A 22,884-nucleotide genomic window follows, 5' to 3' on the forward strand; every position below is an offset into this window, starting at 1 on the left:
CTACACAAATCTCTACACAATCTCTAGTACACAAATTTCAATCTGTGGATTACTTATAAATGGCTGATTGGAACAACATTGGTTTAAATAGGTTTGATTCTCATGAATATTCAACCGTATATTTTTTCGCATCACATTGTTTTCTTTCCCTGCCTGACTGACATAGTCATTTGAAATGGTTCTGCTGTCTCTCACATCTAATGCTATTTTACTCATAAAAGTTGGATATGTGCCCAAAAATGCATCTTCTTGAGTAAATTTCCCTGCATAAATACTGGGGGGAGGTGGGGAGGACACGAGTAATTAAAAAGCCCGTATACACAGTCAAGCCCAGATTGTATTGGGAAGGCAATGAAATTGCTCCCTTGCTGCACCCTGTGAAGTGATCTAAAAATGGAAACTACAATGCTACTCAGTTAATGGAATGGGTTACAGTGTGATTCAAGACCTTCCTCTGTCATTCAGAAATGACTGTGGGCTGACTTTGAGAAAAAGATTTCTTCTTCCTGCAACGCACGCAGAGTGATTTACTTTGCATTATCCCTTACAAACCTGTATGGGTCCCACTTAAATCTGCCACAACCTGAGATAGTCATCATGGAAAACACTGGGAGATGTCTTGTTCAGAGACCATCACTGTGTATGTAAAGCCCAGTCCATTTTCCCCACTGGATCACTTCACATTTATCTGTATCACATTTTGCCTATCATTCTATTGTTGCCTGGGTTTTGTAAACCTTTTGTAAACCTTTTGTAAACCTTTTGTAAGACTTCTGTGAGTCTACACTGCCTATGCTTACTACCTTGAATTACATTACCATCTGTAAAATTTATGACCTTCAAAAGTGTTTGTCTCTAACCAAGACATTCACCTGTGTACCTTTCAGCCAACTATTAAACCATGCCAAGATATTTTCTCTCCTCCCTTCAGATGAATTATAAACTCTTTAAGTTTGCCTTTTGAAAACTTCATTGCACTGGGATCATCCCATCGATAAGCCTGCTGGCACCTTGAAAGGATTCCAAGAAGCCTTACAAAGACAAGACCTCTGTCACTGGAGCTCTGCTGAACACCACCCTGCAGGCTGTCAGACTCTGCCTCTCAGCAGATCTTCTGCTGATGTACCTGGTACAGGAGTCAGACTGGCCAGCCTGCACTTCCCCACACTGCTCCCAACCATTTTATTTATTTAGGATGTTAAGAGTTGCCAGTCTCCTGCCTCTGGATACCAAGGTTGTTTCAAAGGGTGTCTAACAACATCAATAAATATGCTGCTTCATCCTTTTCTTTCTGGAGGTTCCCTCTATCTCGTACCGCAGCTTCTTCTCCAGCTAGTTTATTTTCAGATATCCTGTGCTGAGCCCTTTCTGTTGGATCCTTTTCCATTGGACTGGCGCAAAGAGCTTCATACATCACAGGCACATTTGCAATAAGACATGTACATCCTGTATCCTTCCCATTTGCTCCAGGAATATACATGGTATTTATAAATAAGGCTATGATACATAGTCAGGATAGAAATTTGTTCAAGACTAGCAGTTCATGCATGCTTGGCATGCAACAAAAGTGCTTCATATATTGTATAAATTCAATTCATGCTGTGACAGTCAAGGCTTTTTTGTGCACATGTTTTTTAGCACTATGAGGAAAATTCTTATTTCCATAATTGTCACATAAAATAAAGAATTTGGAGTATAAATATAAATAATTACACTACAAAAAACATCCATGGAATATAAAGTCCTGAGTAAGTTTTCACAATATTCCTCTGCTTTTGCTCGGTTTATATTACTCTACTGTAACTAAGAGTATATCTAACAGTACAATATGTGTAACAAATAGACCGGTCACCTTTTTAAGAAATGAAGCAGGTTCAATGTTTTAATAAGAAATAAAAACAATTGCTGCTGGTTTACTGTTAGAGGGTTTATGATATGAACTTGTAATAAGCATTATAACAAAATGACATCTAGACTTTTAAGGAAGCAACATATTCATATGTTTTCATCCATCTTACAGAACTATATTAAGTATGTAGCTTATTCACTGATTGTTGGACTTTGCCTTTAGTGATTCCAGATAAAATAAATATCCATTTTCTTTAATTAGATTTAATTAGAGTTTTCAAGGTAACCAATCACCATTCTATGTAATTTTGGCCTCAGAAAGGTACATTTCTACACCTTATCTTTTTTCTTGATATATGAACATGCTTCAGTATTTTTGTTCTAACACAGGATCATGACCTTTATTTTATAATGAAGTCACTCAAAAAGATATTGTCCTTTGATGACCTTATCAAGGATACCTATATAAATAAATAGCAGAGAAGAGCCTGACTGCTCTCAAAAAGGACAGACATTTCAAAGCAGGAAAAAACACCCGCCAGTTACATGTTTACCTTAAATAAGGACATAAAGGTGAACTTGGTCCTGCTATTTCCTGACAGAGAGCTCACTGCACAAAATAAGGTCCAGGAAAGGAAAGAGTTAAGCAACATTAAAATGTGTTTATTTAGCCTGACCTTTCTCAAAGCTAGCTGTACATTCCAACAGACTTGGGCTGCATACTTCCTCCCTCGGTAGTCTATGAAATTTCCTCTGTGCTTAATCCTCTCAGCAGCTTTGTCAACATCTTCCCTTTCTTTGAGTGCTCTCCCCAGTCTTGAAAATACTGTGGCAAAGCTCTCCAATGAGTCTTAACCAATTAAATCCAGGTCACTTATGCTCTGTGGCAAGAGGTTATACTGGCACAGAGGGCCTGAAATGTATGGATACCTGATTCCTGCCACACAAGTCAGCAAAAGCACGCCCATTTCTTTTTTATCTAGATTGCCAAAGTGTTGATATATTCAGGATTCACTAATTTCAGCAGCAGTGCAACTCTCACCACAGTTAATACATTTATGTAGAGTACAAAGAGAGGTTAAGAAGCCAAAATTTGTCTACCACAAGTATGAAAGCATGTCTTTTTAATGCTTTAAAAATAAGCAATGGAAAACAGCCATATTTCCCCCATGCAAAGAAAACGTGTTCTTATATGAAAATGAGTAAAGGCACCAGTTTCTTTCAATATGACTGTTTCTAGAAACATTCCAGTGATACATCTGAGACAAATTTGGAAATGCACCATCTTTATAGTCACTCTGTGAAGGGTTCGGTACTCTGTCCTTGCGTATAAAAGCAACTGGCATGATGTCACCCTTCTGTTGGTTAAAAACATTGTCGAAAGGAAAGGACTGTTCTTAGTCATTGGCAAATGTGTCCTTTAATGATAATGCTTTTTATCTCCCAGTTTTGTATAGTATCTTGTGATTTCGTGGTAACCATGGCAACTATTCGTTTTTGTTCTGAATAAAAAGAATGTTGTAAATCCATGCAACTTACTGGCATATAAATTAAGGCTGCCTGCTGGAACTAGCATGCCAGAGTTCAGTTTTCCCACTTAGCTTTAAATTGACATGCTCACTGTTGATGAAGAAAGTATCCATCTCAGATGAGGTGGAAAAAAAATGTCCTGAGTGGGTAGAAAAGGTCATTCAGTTCAGTGCACAAAACACAGGTGCTGATGACTACCAACTGAGGATTGAGTCAGTCAGGGTGAGCAAAGAAAATATTGGAATTACCTTTTAAAAAACAATGGCATCAGTACGAGCTAAGAGGAAAGAAGGGGAAAAAAAAAAAAAAAGAAAAAAAAAGAAAGAAAGAAAGAAGGATTAGAGGTGAAATTACAGCTGTAGTGTACCTGCCACCTGCCTCCTAGAGAAAGCAGCCTAATTCATAGGCATGAAAACACATTTCTCCCACCTTGACATATTCTACAGCATACAGCATTATTGACACAACATGCAGAAGCCCCTCACTGCTGACTGTCCTGCTGCTTTTCTCCTGTCCAGTGTACCCCTTACAAAACATATGCCTGTACCTAATCTCTGATCCCTCCTAAAATAAAGTCCCTGAACATTTATTGCTACAGTTGCAGGACCACAAAATTCAGTGGATTAAAGCATCTCATCAAGATATTTTTCCCTTCCTTGCTCACCCCAGTCTGTTTCTCCTCTTTTGATTTTAGCAAAGCAGAGTTTTACATTCCAGTCAGTTAATGCTAAAAGCTACAATTACACTTCTGTGTTGTGGCAGCTGTCTGCCTTCCCAATGTACCTGAAATTTCAAATACATTGGCCTTGGTCTGGTCTCTCATCAACATAATACAGAAGCACAGAATAATTCAGGTTGGACAGGACTTCAGGAGGTCCTCTAGTCCAACCTGCCACTCAGAACACAGAGTCAAAACTGATTTCAGACCAGGTTGCTCAATCTGATTTCAGCAGAGTTCTCCTTGAGAAGTCTAGGTATAGATGAAAGAAGAAACAGCCTGCAGCAGAAGTAATAATGAGATGATTTGATGAAGGGCATTGCAACGAAGATTATCATAATATTCATATTTCATTTTAATCCAAACAATAGCTGATCTTAAATATTATCCCCAGAATTACTTTCAGAATTCCCTATCCAACCTTAATATAATTTCATGGCACTACTTCTCCAGATAAATTTCATCATGACTAAAAACTTTGTGAATTGAAACCTGGAAGATTTATACCCTTTGATCTTTTCAAGCCATTATTATAACATGATCTTCCCAAGCATTAATTAATAAAGAATGCTTCATCCGTCCTGAAGCTAAACTAAGCACATTTTTTCAGTCTTCCCAGCTCTATGATCCCAATTCTATTAAAAAAGCTTAGTACTAGCACCTCTCCATTTCCAGATGCTTAAGTCTCTTAGCTACCGATTTGATGCAGCAGCATATTTTAGTATTATTACTTTTGAGCTTAAGCTAAAAAAGTACCTGTTTCTTTTTTTTTTTTAATCCCATTTACAAAAGTATTTTACTTTAAATGAATTTCAACACATATAAGCAAAGCATTCAGTCTCAGATTCTAGCAGCAATTTTCTGCTAATAGACTAATGAAAGGTAAATAACACAAGTGAATTTTAGGAAGATCAGTGATGGATTAAAGTCAGTTTTGACAGATCTGCTAGTCTATGCAGGGAGAGCTCTGACTTGAGCAAGCTTCCTTCAGAGTCAGAGGTCACTGCTCCAGTGGTCCTGTCTCAAGTCAGACAAAGCTAAATGGAGATAATATCAAATAAAAATAGCATCCCTTGCTCCAGTTCACAGGAATATGCCAAAAGCAAGGAGAATTTTGCCTGCCAAGAATCTAGGAGAAATAGGAACTAAAAACTCTCCTCCGCTTCTCTTTGGTGGGGCACAGAGTGATTCAGAAACTGATAAAATATATTTTTTCACTCACAGGAATTTATCATAAGAGGAAAAGTAAAGGCAGGAGAGAGCATGGGGAAAATTCAAAAAAGCATATGAAGCCTAAACACAGAAAGGACTCATTTCCTATTCCCAAATGTCAAAATGCTCGATCTTGATATCGTTCCCAAAACTGTCTGGCAGGGTTTGCCCTCTCGATTCTCCCCATGGGAAAAGCTACCCCGTGAGAGTCCAGGCACTGTAAACATATGGTCTGTGTGTACATGCCTAGAAACCCAAACTCAAAGCCTTATCATTCTGTTTCTGAGAAGGGGCTAGCCCACAATAGCCCAAGATTGCGACTAATGGGTCATGCTTTCATATATTGGGTAACAGAGTAAGGAGTGCTCCAATAGACCAGATTCTGCTATGGTGTGGAAGACACAAAGGCTGTTTTCACAACAGAAGTATGAGCATAGCCCCTCTTGAAATGGCAAAAGCCACTCTCCATCATGTATTTTTCCATATTCATTGAAATTGGCTACTGGAATTTATGCTGATGCATAATTTATACACAGAAGCATGGGGTTATCTGAGGGGTTTTTGTTGGCGATGCATCAGCAGCACAGACTGAATACTTTTTCCACATACCACACAAACTATGCTAAATCTTGATATGAGTCCTTTCCTTAGCTGAGCAAATTAAGTAAACAGGAGCCAAATGTGACAAAATTGTCTTTACCATAAGTCAAGATACAACAACAGTACCAGCAGTGTGGCTTATACATTTGGAAAAGCAAGATCAGGAAGACATCATCTTAGCTGCAGTAGGGGAAAGCACGATCCAAACCCTAAAAACCAACATGGACAGTCAAGAAGAATGAAGCAAAAGTCTGGTTAATAACTGGTGCAGGAAGGAGTCCCTCAAAGGCAGAATTAACCAGGCTTTGAAAATCATTCTAAGATTCAACACCGAAAACTGCAAGCACACATTGAATCAATTAGACACACCATTAATTTAGTTTTCTAATTTTATCCATTTAGGATATTGGATTTACATACTTTACCCAATACTTTTCCTTCAGATTCTCCATTTCTCTGCTGGATATGTCTCTACAGGACAATAAATAGAGTGAGCAAGCTTGAGTCTTTAGGATTGGAATCTCAATTTACACTGAGATTCCCGTTAATATTAGCAAAGATTAGATGAAGCACAGCCTTTAGCACATTTTGACAGCTACCAGTAGGACTTACAATTCAGAGGGAGAGGAGCTGAAGCTAAAACACAATTTAACCAGAAAAGAAAAGCCCAAACCGCAAAATGTATTATTGACTCACTTCTCAGCAAAAATGCTCCAAGATCTTCTGCATCAATACATGATTGGATCAGTCATTTTATTATGCTGAACACAGTAAAGATCTATAGGTCAGGTATAAGAATGTTTGCTTTATATTTTCTTGAGAGGTGAAACTTCTTAACTGAATCTTACACTTAATCATTTCCAAATCCCAAGGTATATCTGCTGATCCCTGTTTCGATTTAAAATAAAATTCATTTTCTGGTTAGCTGCATGACTTTTATTTCAGACTTGACTTAGAGATTTATGAACAGGATATAGCTTTTCTTGCTGAACACTTGAACAATCTTGGTCCCTGTGGTGATTTCCACATTGCTGCAAGTGGGAAGAAACACTCACTACTGTAAAATGATATGACATCCCTACTTCAGAAGCCAAAACAAATTTTTTGAAGGCTGAAGTGTTCAGTTGCAGGAGGGACAGAAACCCAAGGGGATCTAGCCTTGGCAGTATTCTGAAAAGTCAATGCCACTTATCAATTCATTGCTTCTTAATTAAGAAACAGAGAGTATCCGGGTACATAATGAATCAACGTCTATATGGAAACAGGGGGACAAGGAGATTATTGATTGAACTCACGGTTTCCCCTGTAGTCACTAACATTGAAATTTGACTATGACTCAGAGTGGAACGATTTCTGCTGAAGATATCTGCTCCACACTGAACAATGTACCATGAAGAGCATTATTTATAGCAAATGGACCGTAGGGTTCTGAAGACAGAGTTGAACAAAGCACTGTACACCAGGATGACCCCCTGCAGCACAGCATTGCAGCTGCTGCATTTTATGGGATAATGCATTAAGCAGTGCTGACTACTTGTACTCTCAAACTGTTTGGTCCCCTGACTTGTGATGCCCTTCCTAGCACAAATACTGCAGAACTGCTCTTTTCAACCTGTTCCAGTACCTACCCCCCCCCAGAAAAGAAAAAAAAAAGGGGGGGGGGGGGGAAGGGGGGGTGTAATTTCTTCAGTTCTTTGGTATAAAAGGTAGAATACAAGTGATCAAATTCAAAGTCACAATGCTGAGAACTCCCATTTGGTTGCTTGCTTGCCACTGGAGGTTTGCTCAATATCTAGAAACACTCTGCTTTTGACAGAGCCCAACATATTCATCACCCAGCTCACAATGACTGAGAGTTTGAATAATATGGCACAAACATGCTACTCAGTACACCACCATGAGGCAGTTTTCTTTAATGTCAACAGTAAGATTCCTATGAGAGTACACCACAGCTCCATCCTAACATATTTGAGTCTTCGTCCAGCGGAAACCTTCCACAAAAAAATGCATGTACTATGTATAACATATATACATTTAATACACATTGAACTTTAGAAGTTACATAGGCATTTGGAGTAGAATAAATGCCCATGACTTTAAAGCCAAAGCACTTTTTAAAATGGAATTTGGTGCCTACATAATAAGGACAGGGAGATAAGGGTTTTGGTTGGTTGGCTTTGTGCTTTGATATTCAGTGCCTGAAATCAGTAAGGAAGGGAGGTGACTCTATTCTCTATAAAACAACACAGTAGGAACCTATCTAAAAGTACAGGTTTTTAATGTTATTAGAGGTCTTTTCCCTGTGCACTTATTAAATTTTCAGCCTTGGATTCAGACATACAGAAAAGTGAAAAATGGCATAAATTATCTCAGAAATGAAAATTATTCTGTTCAAATCCATCTGAAGAAGAATCAAATACAGATGACAAATTTGTTGGATTCAGATCTAAGTTTAGCTGGAAAACACACAACTAGCTCAAAACAGTAATATCAATGTTCAAGGCATAAAATCAGACAAAATGTATAATAAATGATTAACTAAACTACACCTTCACAAATGAACCACTTGGAAGCTATGTATCTTGGAGATAAGCATACATCATTGTTTCAGATATTATACTTTACATGAAAATAAAATGGGACATTAATCACTAATTCACTGATGAATATAACATGCTCATATTTTAATGAGCCAGCTGAAAATTTTACCTCTTTACAGTTCTGCTTTGCAAAGCACTTCCCAAATAATTAATTTCAAGCAACTTACTTTATTCTACCAGTATCTTCCTGACTATCTAACATTGCTCATATATTCAATTTCCAGAGCATTTCACTTCAAAATGAGATGAACAGAAGTGTGACTCCTGTACACCTAGGAGCGCTGAACCATTTGGCACTTCCTTAATCACAAAGCACAATCACCGTACTGGAGAAGTCTCTTGTATTTATTTCACTTGGTCCACTGTATAGGAAATTCTCTTTTTCCATCAAACAAAAGTTACAAAAAATAACATAATGGAAAGTATCATTTATTCAGTGCTTTATGTCTTCAAATATTCTACAAGCATTAATCTTCACAAAATCCTTTACAGTTAGAAAGCATGTATTTCCAGCACTTGATTTAAAATCGAAGAAAATAGCCCTATCTATCCTAGATATATGTATGCCTCCAGAAATCCACAACTTTTAAAGTGTTGGCTTCACATTATGTGTAAGGAAGGGATTAGTCTGTTTTTACTGCAAAACGCTGAGACACAATGTCGAGGATTCAACCCACTTCAAATCAGGAACCAAGTCAGTCTTTTCTGCCTGTTCAAAATTAAGAAAAAAAGGACAGACCAAAAGACAGTTCACATCTTCAGTTTACTGAGTTGTATTCTAGAAGTGCTATCACCCTCTGGTGATTTTAGCAGAAACCCATGGTAGCTTGGGTACTTAGGTTAAGTGTTTAAGATCACAGTACAACAGAATATGTTTGGTAAAAAAGGAAAAGAGGGGTCAGCATCTTTCAAGACTTGTCATAGGCCAAAGATGACCTTTACAAAAACATCAACAGAGGTGGTCAATTATACCTCTTTTGATAATCCCTCCCAGCTTCACTGAATCGTTCAGTAAAGCATTGTCCTGGTTTTAGTTAGGACAGAGTTAATTTTCCTCCTAGGGTAGGGTGCTATGTTTTGGATTAGGATGAGAAGAGCGCTGATAACATGCTGACGTTTTAATTGTTGCAGAGCAGTGATTACACCAGGCCAAGGACTTTTCAGCTTCTCGCTCTGTCCTGCCAGCGAGCAGGCTAGGGGTGCAGCAGGAGCTGGGAGGGGACAGACCCAGGACAGCTGACCCAAACTGGCCAAAGGGGTATTCCATCCCGTCTGACGTCATGCTAAAAAATATATAGGGGTGGCTGGCCGGGGTGGGGGGCCGGTTGCTCGGGGATAGGCTGGGCATCGGTCAGCGGGTGGTGAGCAATTGCATTGTGCATCACTTCTTTCGTACACATTATTATTAGTAATACTATTATCATTATTATTAATATTACTATTGTTATTATTATTTCTTGTCTTAATAAACTGTCTTTATCTCAACTCACAGGCTTCACTTTCCCATTTCTCTCCCCCATCCCAGAGAGGGAGGGGGGAGGGTGAGCGAACGGCTGTGTGGTGTTTAGCTGCCAGCCGGGTTAAACCACAACAAACATGCAGAGCAGAAGACAGTTGCAGTCAGGATTAGTCTGCCAAGCAGCCTTACCTTCACAGTTTGCCAATCCCTCAGATAGCAAACAAATGCTAATCCAGGGCACTCATCATTAAGCAACTCATTTCACCCTGCTTGTACAGACTTGTGACTTCTGTTCAGCATATTTTTGAACATGGTAACGACAATAAATATTCAACCCATCCATAATGTCATTTGATGAACTTAGATGCTCATATCTGAATGAGTTAGGTGAAGATATCCTGATGTTTCTTTTACTTGCTATGATTGCCGGTCATTCAAAAAGTTTTAGGATAAATTGCGATAATGAACTGGGTACACCCAGTTAAGACACGCAAAAATGGCATTCAGAATGTGATCAAAAGGAGACATATAACCGGTTATATAAAAGACAAAACAGGACCAATCTGTGTAATGCACAAGGGAAGAAAAAATCTCAGGGAACAGACTAGCCAAGGAGGCTTAGATACTAGTCTCAATTACATGGATATAAATCTGACCTAAGTTCCACTGACATCTGTTTCAAACGCGTATCTTTAATTGAGATCAAAATCTGGCCAGTGTCTCAAATTCTGGTAGATCTGATATTCTGTCTGCACTGTATTCCCAGACAAATTGAATGACTAACTGATTCAAGCAGGAATTCATCTCAGTCATATCAAAAGTCTCAACAACACAAGCATATGTCACACGCAAGCTATAATAAGTTCTATTAAGATAAAATTTGAGGTGAATTTAAAAAAAAATAGTTATACCAAGAAAAACAAAAAAAAATGAAACTGCTGTAATAATGGTAATCAAAACTGTACCAACACCATGATTTTTTATAACTGAATGACAAAGCTCTTACTTTACAGGGCTGATCAGAGAATAAATACAGAATAGAAGTCATTACTCCAACCCTTAGTTTGCAGCCCCTAGCAAAATACGGCTGACAAAAACAGCTGAAAATGAATTTTTAAAGATTATCACCAAAGGCACCATGCAAATACAAAGTGCAAACTCTACCAAAGCTGTAGTTCTGCTGCTAACGCTGTGGTTCCTGAGGTGGCCTCGTTTTCTCTCTCTTATACAGTATAAAGCCATTAAGCATCATCATCAAAGATATTTTTACCAATTTTTTTTTTTCCTTAAATGAAAAGAATGATGATCATACCAAAATATTTCCCCTGGACAGGATAAAGATGTATGGTCCTGTTTAAAGCCACATTTTGAGTAGATTATGGTATGTAATACTCTGTGTGTACTCTCTTAATGGGGAGATTTTGAGAGAGTCTAAAGACACGAAAACAAAGATCCAAGATCCAAATAGCATCTAGTCCTCAGCAATGTTCAAGGGGCAGTCAGTCAGACAGCAAGTCACTTGATGACTCTTCTGCACAGCATCAGATAATACAGGCAAACGAGCATATAGCTTAAGAGATTTTTAGTCCCAGTGACACAAATTCAACACTCAGCACACCTGAACACTTCATTCAGGAACTGTCCTTTTTCTTAGATATCTGTACTACATCCAGCACAAAGAGACCTGGAGCTCACCTGTGGCTCTACGTGCTCCTGCAACACAACACCTCAGCACCAACAGTGGCCACACAACACACCTCCACCACACCAAGAGTGTGCTTCTTGTTCAACAGTAGGATTTAATGTTTTATGGAGCTCATGAGGTTCAACAAGTCCTAGTGCAAGGTCCTGCACCTGGGCTGGGGCAATGCCAAGCACAGATACAGGCTGGGCAGAGAATGGACTGAGAGCAGCCCTGAGCAGAAGGACCTGGGGGTGCTGGTGGATGAGAAGCTCAACATGAGCTGGCAATGTGCGCTTGCAGCCCAGAAAGCCAACTGTGTCCTGGACTGCACCAAAAGTAGTGCAGCCAGCAGGGCGAGGGAGCTGATTTCCCCCTCTGCTCTGCTCTTGTGAGACCCCATCTGGAGTCCTGCATTCAACTCTGGGCCCCCAGCACAGAAAGGACATGGAATTATTAGAAAAGTCCAGAGGAATGCCATGAAGATGTTCAAAGGGCTGGAGCACCTCTCCTATGACGACAGGTTGAGGGAGTTGGGGTTGTTCAGCCTAGAGAAGAGAAGGCTCCAGGGAGACTTTATAGCAGCCTTCTCGTACCTACAGGAAAGCAAGAGAGGGACTTTTTGCCAGGGAGAGTAGTGTTAGGACAAGGGGTAATGGTTTAAACTAAAAGAGGTTTAGATGAGATATTAGGAAGAAATTCTTTACTCAGAAGGTGGTGAAGCACTGGCACAGGCTGCCCAGAGAAGCTGTGGATGCCCCATCCCTGGAGGTGTTCAAGGCCAGGCTGGATGGGGCTTTGAGCAACCTGGTCTAGTGGGAGGTGTCCCTGCTCATGGCAGGGGTTTGGAACTGGATGGACTTTATAGTCCCTTCCAACCCAAGCCGTTCTATGGTTCTATAATTCTATTCTATTTACTGTCTCTGTTTATTCCTCATTACCTTGGAGTAGGATAGCTTCTGTACTGTTTCTTCCCACTGAGACAAACAGGAAGTGATGTCCACGCTGAAAAATGGCCAACACTCAACAAGTTTCTAAGGAGATAATCATATTCCTTCTGCTGACTGAGACCAAAGCTTTCAGTTTTGAAGAACAGAAGCAAAAGGAATCATTAATCATAAATATTTTTTGTTTAAGCTATTCTTTCTATCAGATCTAGTCTCCAGAGATGGTAGGAAGCAACAGGTAACAGCGGGTGCATGGGAAATGTACAAGGATAGCAAAGCCAAAGGAAGCCCTTTATACATTCCAGAATCCACAGGTTTCCCTGATGAGGTTAAAAAGAAGCAAACACAACTTAACTGCAGGGTTATTATGTTGGTTTTATATAGCTCTTGAACAGCAGAAAACAGACAACGCAGTAAATTTCAGACAAATCTGCTCCACCTGCAGATTATTAGATATCACATTAGCATTTTCCTTATTTTGCATTGATTAGTGCTACATCCTTCACTTAAAAAATCAAAATCAAGTGAAAACAAGATGATTCCCATTAGGAAATCTTTTTTAATTGAATCTGTCTGCAAGATGTCCACAGGAGACATCCTTAATTCAGGAAACTACAGGACAAGAGATAGAGCACTTTTTTTTTCAGGTGTACAAAAAGAGAGATAGCGAGAGAGAGAGAGAGAGAGAGAGAGAGAGAGAGAGAGAAAGGATACATTCACTATAACCATGGTGGAGTGATTAGAACAGTCCCTATGGCCTCCTTCCCCACTTTCGTTGTCACCAAAAATAAACCGCTTTTATTTCTGCAACACTCTCTCACTTACTACTTAGTTATTCAGAGGAAACAAACACGACTATTTCAATCGAGATACCTGTGATTTGTGGGCGCAGGAACAGCAGAGTTCGCGTGCATTTCTGAGTCTCTGAGGTACTGGTTCTCATACAGATTAAGCCACAAAGTTTGCATTAATCAACATTTCTTCAGCTGTATTTTGGCACCATAAAGCTACACGAGATTCAGGAATTCTCTAATAAGCAGCAGCTCATGTGGAACTCTCAAGTGAGGTCCTTACCCAGGCCAGCCAGCTGTTTTCAAATTCTGCTTGCAGATATGTAACCCCAGTTCTGTGTTATGAGCACTGGGGAATTTCTTTTAATGATGGTCAGGAGAAATTCTCCAAAACAGAAAGGCGAAAGTATTTCCTTTCCAAATATTTTCATCACAGCTTGCTTCTGATTAAACTGTATGTTCTCTTATGGAAATTTATTAAAATAGTAGGTTATGATCAGAAATAACCATTAGATTAGGGAGACAGTCATCAGCTCTTCCTTGAATACTTAGGTTTGCCCCGTGGGCATTCCAGGGAAGACATGAAACCTATTTGGCCTTATCCCTTACTGTACCATAAAGCAGGGTACCTTGCACTGTACCAGCTACTGTCAAAATTTCCCTTAGTGACTCTCCCCCTCAATAAATCCATCATGTATTTCTAATCATTTGATCATTTCTACACCCAACAGCTGCATCATAGAGATTGTCTAACTTACTGCCATCAAATCATACAACACAAAACATTCTCCCCAGTTATGATCATGGACAAGGCTCATCTTTAATGAATAGATAAATAGCCAACATATCTTCCAGAATTTGGGGAATTTTTACAAACATGAGAAGATAAAAGATAAGTTTTAGACCAAACCAAATATGTATCTTTACCTCTGCCAAGCCAAAATACCAGACCAGAAAGCATTCAGATCAATAATGACTAAAAAATTTAGGAGGGGACAGGTGTGGGAAGAAGAGTAAAAGCAAAAGTTTCAAATCACCATATCTTCTCAAGGATTCAATACAAACACTGTTTATTGTCCAGCTCTGTCTGGTGGTGTCAATACACTCAACCATACATAGGCACCTAGTGCTTTCAGAGGTGGTAGGACTTTTAGCTTAGCCTCCAATCAGTATGCCAGAAGAGCATGGATCTCCCCTTGATCTTCTGTCATATCTGCCAGTTCCACACGGATGTCTTGGATACCCTAAGGACATCCCAGATAGCACCAGACACTTCCCCCAGACACAAGGAATTGCAGACCGTATGTCAAATTCTGCAGTGCCATAATGAGACAGCCTGATACTACATATGTGGCTTATGCACCGAGGTGACCCAAATGGGTCTAAATAATCTGCCCTTGAGAGCCAAGAATTGTTAACTGCTCAAACAGTTAATTGTTCTACTATTGACTGGGATAAGTTAAACTGTTTTACTCCTCATGTTGAATTCTTTGACTGAAAACCATAAAAACTATTATGTGTTGCCTTAGGCAAGCTCAAGTCTGTTTAAGTCTTCACGGGAGTCTTCAAGCTCTCAGAATACAGCAATAAGACTAGAGCACATTCTTTCTCAATTTAAAGATTTTTTTTTTTTTAAATCAGATTTCTTATTTTAACAGGTCTGTGAGAAACAGGTTCAGAAAATCAATATTGATCCATGCTATAGAAGTTCACACCGGTCATAAATTAACAGTTTTATTACAGAACTAGATTTGGATTTTAAAGCACAAGGGTGCTGAGGAGGTTGTCGAATAGAAATGATAAAACTTTAATGTCTCACTTGTGGAAAAACACTGCATTGAAAGCATAACAGAAAATAATGTGTCTCTCTCACTTAATATTTGCAGTATGAAGCCTATTCTTCTTAACACCATTACACCATTAAAAAAAAAAAAAAAAAGAGAGAGAGAGATTGAAAATAGAGCAGTGACCCAGTCTCCTGCTGGCATTTTGCTGTTGACACTAACCCAGGACATCATTACACAGCTACCTCAAAGACAACTGGGCAAAACACATTGCCTTGGCTGCATTTCTGCACAAGGTTCTTCTGTCAGCACAGACTCTGGGTTTTTCTTTAACTCAGAGATCTTTTCCAGGGGCTTCTGGAAAGAGGTCATTTCCAAAGCAGCGAACTTGCCTGAATATGAACAATTTTGCTGTAGATTGGGAAAATGCTCACTTTTCCCTTCTACAAAGTGTTTTGAAATCTACCAGTCATAAAATCAGCCTTCTGAGGAGTTTTCTCCTTTCAGCAGTGCCGAAGGTGGTCAGCCCCAACAGGAACAATGCAACAGCTTGAACAGGCTTAGCCTTGTGCACCTATTTTTTAACTTCTGATTTTTCTTTATTAACACAAAATTCCCAAACAACTGTCAACAGACCATATACTGTTTATATTGGATACTTTAAAAAGACTAGCTTGGTTTTTATCAACTTCTTATCTTTAGCTAAATATTGACTCTGTTCAGATGTCAAAAATAATGAGCACAGAACTGCTTAGTTATCAGTGAGGTACAGATTCTGTTCATTTTATTTTCAGTATGCTTAGTCCTAATGAAGGATGCTGGGAGAGTTTCTAACAGATCAAAATTCTTATCATGCTAAGGACTGTGCACCAGAAAAACAAGACCATTTTAAATTTTAGAACTCTGCTTGACATATTGGATGAAGTTATAATGGCCGTGCTATCTCTACTCTTTCTTCCAATGCATTTTGGCACAGGTAAATCAAAGACACAAAATCAGTGGCAAGGACAGAATAAAACTATGTACTGTAGTAGATATAAAATATATTCTTAAATGAGAATAAATTAAAAAAAAAAAAGTTAGAGTCTCTGTGCTGCTCTATGTGCCACTTTTCCATGTAGAAAATAAGAAAAATGGATGCTCAAAATAAATGGCACAAATTTAGTTTCTTGAAAAGCAACAACTAAATAGCACATGCTGCCTGGCTTCTCCTGTATGCTAGCTGAAAATAATGGGATGAAAAATTAGATGTATTCAAATCAGGAAGAAACAACTGCTTCACTTGAGATATTAGAAAGATAAGTTGAACATCTATGAAAGCCTAAGTTTTCCAGTTAAATACTATTTTAAAATAAGCTTTATGCCTTATAATAAGTTCAATGTGAAAGAAATCTTTTTTTTTTCTGAAAATGAAAAATATCACATTATTAAAAGTAAGAATTTTAAGATATTCCAAATGAAAAAAACAAGTGACGGGTGTACACTACTGAAGAGGTATTTAGGGTTAAGTTATATGAAACAGAGAGAAGACATTGCAAATGCACAGGTAGATTTTATTTTGACTGGTCATAGCTGTCATTTATGAGACTGCAGAGAAATGTAGAATTGTCTGTCAGAGACGGCAAAGAATTGTTTATTTTGTTCAATAAACCGTTTTATATGCATGGTATCACACACTACAGAGTATGCATTCATCAGCCAGCACACTCATCTCTCACAAAGCAATTTAACAGGATGCTGCCAACTTGAAATATAAAGAATCTGAAGTTGTGTTTGTCCCCCACTCCGAGAGCAGCTTAAAAGAAAATACTTTCAGGTGTTACAACTGCGCCTGCCATTTTTTTTCTGACTTTGTAATCATATTTTCTAACCAAGGAGAATTTTTCACTTGGTTATCACTGTGTGACAGATCTGCCCATTGGAAAACTGTTTGCATTACCAAAGGGTGAACTAGGAAACATTATGCCCTTTTATATAATACTTGTTAATAGTAATAAAAAGCCTCATATTTGCAGCAATTACAGCTGAATATTTAGAAATAAATGCGACTTTTTCTTATGTGTAAGCATTCTTTAAACTACCTGATCTGTTGGCCCAAGTGGCAGACACTAGCATTGGCTTGCCAAGATCTAAAACACAACCAAAATATCAGTAATCTTACAAATTTAGGTGCCTTTGCTCCTGCTGAATGTGCCTAACAAAATTGCTCCAAAAGTGTACAATTTTATTTTTTTTTTAACAATAGGGTGTGCTAATCAAATATTGTTCACAACTTCAACTAATTCAATGTAGCAGCTGTTGGAGGATTTAGAAAGAGCTTCCTGGATTTTTAGCCTGAGAAAGATAAAAATATACTAACTCAATGAAATTTAAAAACATCCCATGGGAGCTAAAGGCAGGTGAGCTCTTACATTCCAGGTAATTGCATTTCATATGTAAGGGATGTCTTAAATCTACCAGGCAAATCTACATGAGCGGGAACTGTAGTATTTTATACAAATTTCTTGTTATCAATATTCCCTACAAGATCTGCTGTTAGAAATTATGAAAAAAAGAAACTTGTCATGCTATCTCTTCATTCTGTATAAGAAAGCATAGCAAGTACAAATTAAAATATATATATCAAATGTACCAAGTCTTCCATATGAAAATTAACAGATTAGAACTCATACATGCCTGGTTCAATAAGTACCTAAAGTCCAAGCGGCTATCAAAACTCCATTTGATTAATGTTTGGTAGTCAGTAGCGAAAATGGAACAATGTGTAGCAAACTACAAAATCTCAATTTTTATTCCATTAGTCTAATAACAGCCATAGGTTTTTAAGATAATTAAATAATTAATTTATTTTAGCCTATTAAAAAATATTCTGAAATATTAAGGTTGAAAATTATGTATAAGAATTATGTTTTGTAAGGACTACTTTTTGGGTTGAGTTATGCTTTTAACAACCATTTAGTTACTTACTTTCTTACTACTATTACCATTTCATTGACCATTTTTACTGTGGTCCACAAAACTCAGGTGAGTTTAGAACCATATTTCACACTCAGCTAACCTGGAATACTTTCCAAAAATTTCACAGATGTGAACAACAGTCATGAGCAGACATTTTAATAGGTTTTCCTCAAGCTTTCAACCAACCATTCGTTGTGTCTACTGCTCCACATCTACCCACCCTTCAACATTTTTTTGTTTGTTTGTTTGTTTTTTGATTTGTTTTTTATGAAAACCAAGCTGCATGTCCATGAAAACATGGCAGTTTTGAACTTGGACAAATATTCCCTTATAACCTTTTTCTTTTTTTGGTTTATTAATGCCATCTACAGCTAGAAATACTGCGCAAAATCAGCAGGGCAGGGGAGAGGCCACAGTTCCCAGAGCTGATCTCAGGGTCCTTGTGGCCAATTGCCAAAATCAGTGCTTTCAACAGTTCTGGCTGCACCCATGGTGCTGACCATCACCCTGGCTCCTCTCCCCAGGGGAACAGGGACAACTTTCTCCTCCTGCTTTCAAGATGAAATCTGCAGCAGAAGACATCACTAAATAAAATAACCAGTACAATTTTTGCTAACGGCTTTGACTGCAAACCTAAAGCATTGTATTCGCTATAGATAAAATGATCTGAGTTTTGTTTCTACAAATACAAAAGCAGCCACCATTTCCAAAAACAGATCTCCATGGGGCAATTGGTACCACTATGCAATCCTCTCTTCTCTAAAACTGCACAAAAATACAAATCAGAATGCAGGAGATGCCAGAACATATATTTCACAGACATCTTTAAGATTTCTGAAAATTAAATTATTGATCTTTCTATTCATCTTAGTTTACTGCAATTTAAAAGCAAAATTTATTCTTTGCTTAATACAATAGCTCTAAGCAGAACATATATTTGGTCAAGTCTAACCAAACATTAATTTAAATAGAAAATGTGAACTACAGTTAATGAATACCTTCAACTCATGAGACAGTGAAAAATAATATAATACATACTTCTGTTTACCAGTCAAAACTCTCCCTGATTCATTACCATCATTCAATCAGAAAACCATAGTGTACCACAGCTTACCAGTCTCTCTTATTTAATTGTTAAATGAGTTCTTCTTCATGGTTTTATATCACAAACATCTCAAAAACATTACCACACTGAAATTCCAATGATAAAGGAAAGAGACAGAAAATTAACGTGTAAGAGGTTTCTCTGGGTTGTATCAAGTAACTGTAACCTCTAACTTCTTCATGTATCTTATTAGGATAAAAAATGAACCCCTTGCTTGAACAGAGATATCTTCAATTTCTGAATCTGTTAGTCAGGTTAATCACAGGTCCTGTGACTTACCTTATGCACCATCTGCTCTTTCCTTTCCCCGGAGTTTATTTCCTGACCTCTCCCCAAGCTCTTCAGAAACTCCACAGATGTAGCTTTTCTCCAGCTTCCATCCCTCTGTCTCCAGGCCAACCTAAGGTGTTCATCATTGCAATCAATCTCAACTGCACAAAGCAGAAGAAAAAAAAAAAAAGATTATTCAAAAAAGATGTGTTAAATGTTACATGATTTTCCATCATCTGCTTACTGATAAACTTCTTGTTTGGCAGGCCTTTGCCAGATATACTGTATTTATAGCCACTAGGGACATCAATCCTAATGCAGTTGTTAAGGCAAATTTAGAAGTAAACTTATGCCTGACATTTATTTATACATAATGCTAATATTTATGTCCTATCATTACTGTATTCTTTTTTGGCTGCTTTCTATTAAATCAGCATTACACAATGCAGACAGTTGGGAGCTCTTTCAACCTAATTTACTTTATGTGCTTTTCCCCTAAATTGAATATATGCTACTGCAGACAATTTTCAGAATGGAAGTAAAGATTATACAGAATAATTCATACTGCAGTAGCAAGTGCTAAAATCTGAAGATAAGCTATCCCTTCATTCTGTGATTTGTGAAAACACTAGATCATTTCAGACATATATTATGTCATCAGCACAATGTTTCTTGCATACAGTCTGTGCTATCATCATTCTAGCCAGATCTAGCAAACAGAAAAATATTTAGGTAATCTGATTTTACTTTAAAAAAAAGGCAGAAATATATTAATAAAAAACGTCCACCAGGCCAGGGTGTTCTGGCATAATTCAAATTAAAAGGCCCCAAAAGTTTCTCCTGAAAAAATATTACATTTCTGTATTGTGGGTTTAATATTTAACTTATTCCTAACATTTTTCTCTACAGCAATCACAGGCAGCCCTTTCATGCTCAGAAACATCATAAGTTATGGTCCTACATTGTAATTTCTTCAACACCAAAGGAATTGTAAGAAAGCACCTGCTCTCTCTAGGTCCAAGTCACACACCCGCCGCTACGCAATGACACAACTTAATGCGGTGAGGGGCTTGTTATTGTTTAAATCAGGTTGCTCTGGAGCATGACTCCACAAAGAATCACAGCAGCAAGGTTAAGGGACCATTGAACTAAGGCAGCAAAGGTGGTGATTGTTCACCACCAGAGAAGTCTGATATGGGTTGATATGGGCGGTGAGAAACAGTCCTCAGGGGACTGGTTGACTACAGTAAACTAGACAAGTGCACAACTCCACTCCAGGTGGAGTTTTTAAAGGAAGCTGTATGGGTACAATGAAAGCTGGACGTGCAACACTTCCACGTCACAAGTCACAAGACCGAGTCAGAGGTTCTGAAGCAGCCATTGCTGATGAAGAGGAGGAGGAGGAGGAAGGGGGAAAGACAAGCTTTAATTCCTTTACAGTAAGCTTTGGCATCTTCCCTGCAATATAGAAATGCCTAAACTAATTTTTAAGTGATCAGTCTAGCTTGTCAGCACTGTGCTCAATAAGGACTAATCTACCCTGCTTCTCAGCCTCTATGATAGTAGACATACCTGAAAGGCATGAACACACACAACATTAAATATATTTCAATTAAATGTGAGATATGACATGGTTTAAATCAAGCTTGACAGACTTCTAAACCACACCACCATGAGGTTATAGGCCAAAATCGTATATGTCCAGTTGTCATAGATCTAGATACAAAAAAAAAAAAAAGGAAAAAAAAAATCAATGGCATAAAACATTTAATCTTTTTAATATCAACTTACAACAGACAGATTCCAGAGCCTTTTCTGCACTTTTGCATATCCACACTGTCAGTTGGATTCTTTGTAACTGTAGAAGGAAAATATTGCTAATTAAGCTGACTTGTGTCTCACCCCAGACTCTTATCCATACTCTCATCCTGATTTTAGTATGGCAATTTCAACACTCTAAGCAGAATACAAATGTGGAAGGAGAATATAAGGGTTGTATTTTCCTTTCCATAATAATATTATTTCTGGTAATTTATTCATTTTAGAATTTCTTTACAAATAACCAGATGCTTTCAGTTGCACTGTTTTTGGATATCACAATTGCCAAACCAAACTATTTATCATAACAGGAGGACACATTCAAGATATGCATTCATTTTGCAGTAACGCTTCATTTTGCCTGTAGCTAAGCTGTAGCATAGCTGAATGCCCAGGGTGGTAGCTAGGAAGTTAACATGCACAGACACTTTTGAACGAACATTACTGAGAAATTCAAACAGTGAAATCAAAATGCAACATCCACTTGAGACACTCTTTGCGGAGCCCCTCCTTTGTTAGCTGTTAGTAAGAAGATAGGAAGATAGGTTTGGTTTATGTAGTAAAGCTGTTCTCTTTCACAAACCCAGAAGGGACCCATTTGTGTCTCAGCTGTAATACAAAGTGGGATACATACGGCAAGGCAGTAACCAGATGCAAATCTGTTAATTGTCTGGGTGTGCTGTAGTGTCTGGCCACCAGCAAGCTCACATAATACAGACACAATAAAGTTGAATGAACTAGGGAATATTATCATTTGTTTATCACGTACTATGAAATATCTTTTGTCTCCTCATATTAACATGATAGAGGATAAAATGGAGAATTACATATATAATTAGGCTATTTCACCACTACTGTATACTGTTTATAATAAATAGAAAAAAAAAAGATGGAAGGACTGCTCTTATAACAACATTGGTTTTAGACTACATAGGACTTGAGGCAAGACCGGATATCCTGATTTAGAAGAAATGGACATCAAAATTTTATGACTTCAAATGGTCTCATAAGGTCTGCTCCATTTTGATTAATTTGGAAAAATGGACGCTTCTTCGGTGAAAGCTGAATGTGGGCTCCTTATATCCTTATAGCCGGAAAGAAAATATGAAGAATGTATTTTGTCTGGAAAAATGGGATGTTAGAACCACATTGCTCATCCTCAGAAACCAAAGGGTTTTTTAATTTACCTAATTCATTATCTTCTGTATATTTTTTTTGAATAAACATTTGACAGTCTGAGAATTACCAAATCAAAAAGAAAACTAACAAGCAGCAATCAATTTTGCTCATGTATCGAAGCCTTTCTAACCAGTAAAGAGCAACAAACAATGAAGGAATAAGGGAGCAGGAACACAGAGCCCCAGTAGAACTGTTTAAATGGAAGGGGAAAAAAAAAAAAAAGGAAGAAAAGGAAGGAGAGGAAGGAAAAAAAAAAAAGAGACAAAGAGAATTACTTCTTGACACAAGCATTAAGCACACAGCGCCAGACATTGGGAGAATAATATCAAAATGCAGACTCAAACTCAAGTAAAATATCTAAAGCTAGTTTTAAGTAAATAACTC

The 22,884-nt window shown here is 37.9% G+C and overlaps 1 protein-coding gene across 1 annotated transcript in view; it reads right to left on the reverse strand.

Moving 5' to 3' along the window:
• Window positions 1–22,884, reverse strand: part of LOC308194777 (uncharacterized protein) — a 187,648-nt gene that overhangs the window by 123,374 nt on the left and 41,390 nt on the right. The window contains exons 6-8 of the mRNA XM_080591092.1: window positions 21,295–21,361; window positions 19,513–19,664; window positions 8,621–9,217 (exon numbers count right to left, since the gene is read on the reverse strand). Of these exons, the coding sequence (XP_080447218.1) occupies window positions 9,143–9,217; window positions 19,513–19,664; window positions 21,295–21,361 (294 nt within the window). The 3' untranslated portion in view covers window positions 8,621–9,142. Of the gene's footprint in view, window positions 9,218–19,512; window positions 19,665–21,294; window positions 21,362–22,884 lie in introns of the transcript that reaches the window.

The sequence above is a fragment of the Anser brachyrhynchus genome (assembly GCF_964034855.1).
Source record: "Anser brachyrhynchus genome assembly, chromosome: 4".
Lineage (NCBI taxonomy): Eukaryota > Metazoa > Chordata > Aves > Anseriformes > Anatidae > Anser > Anser brachyrhynchus.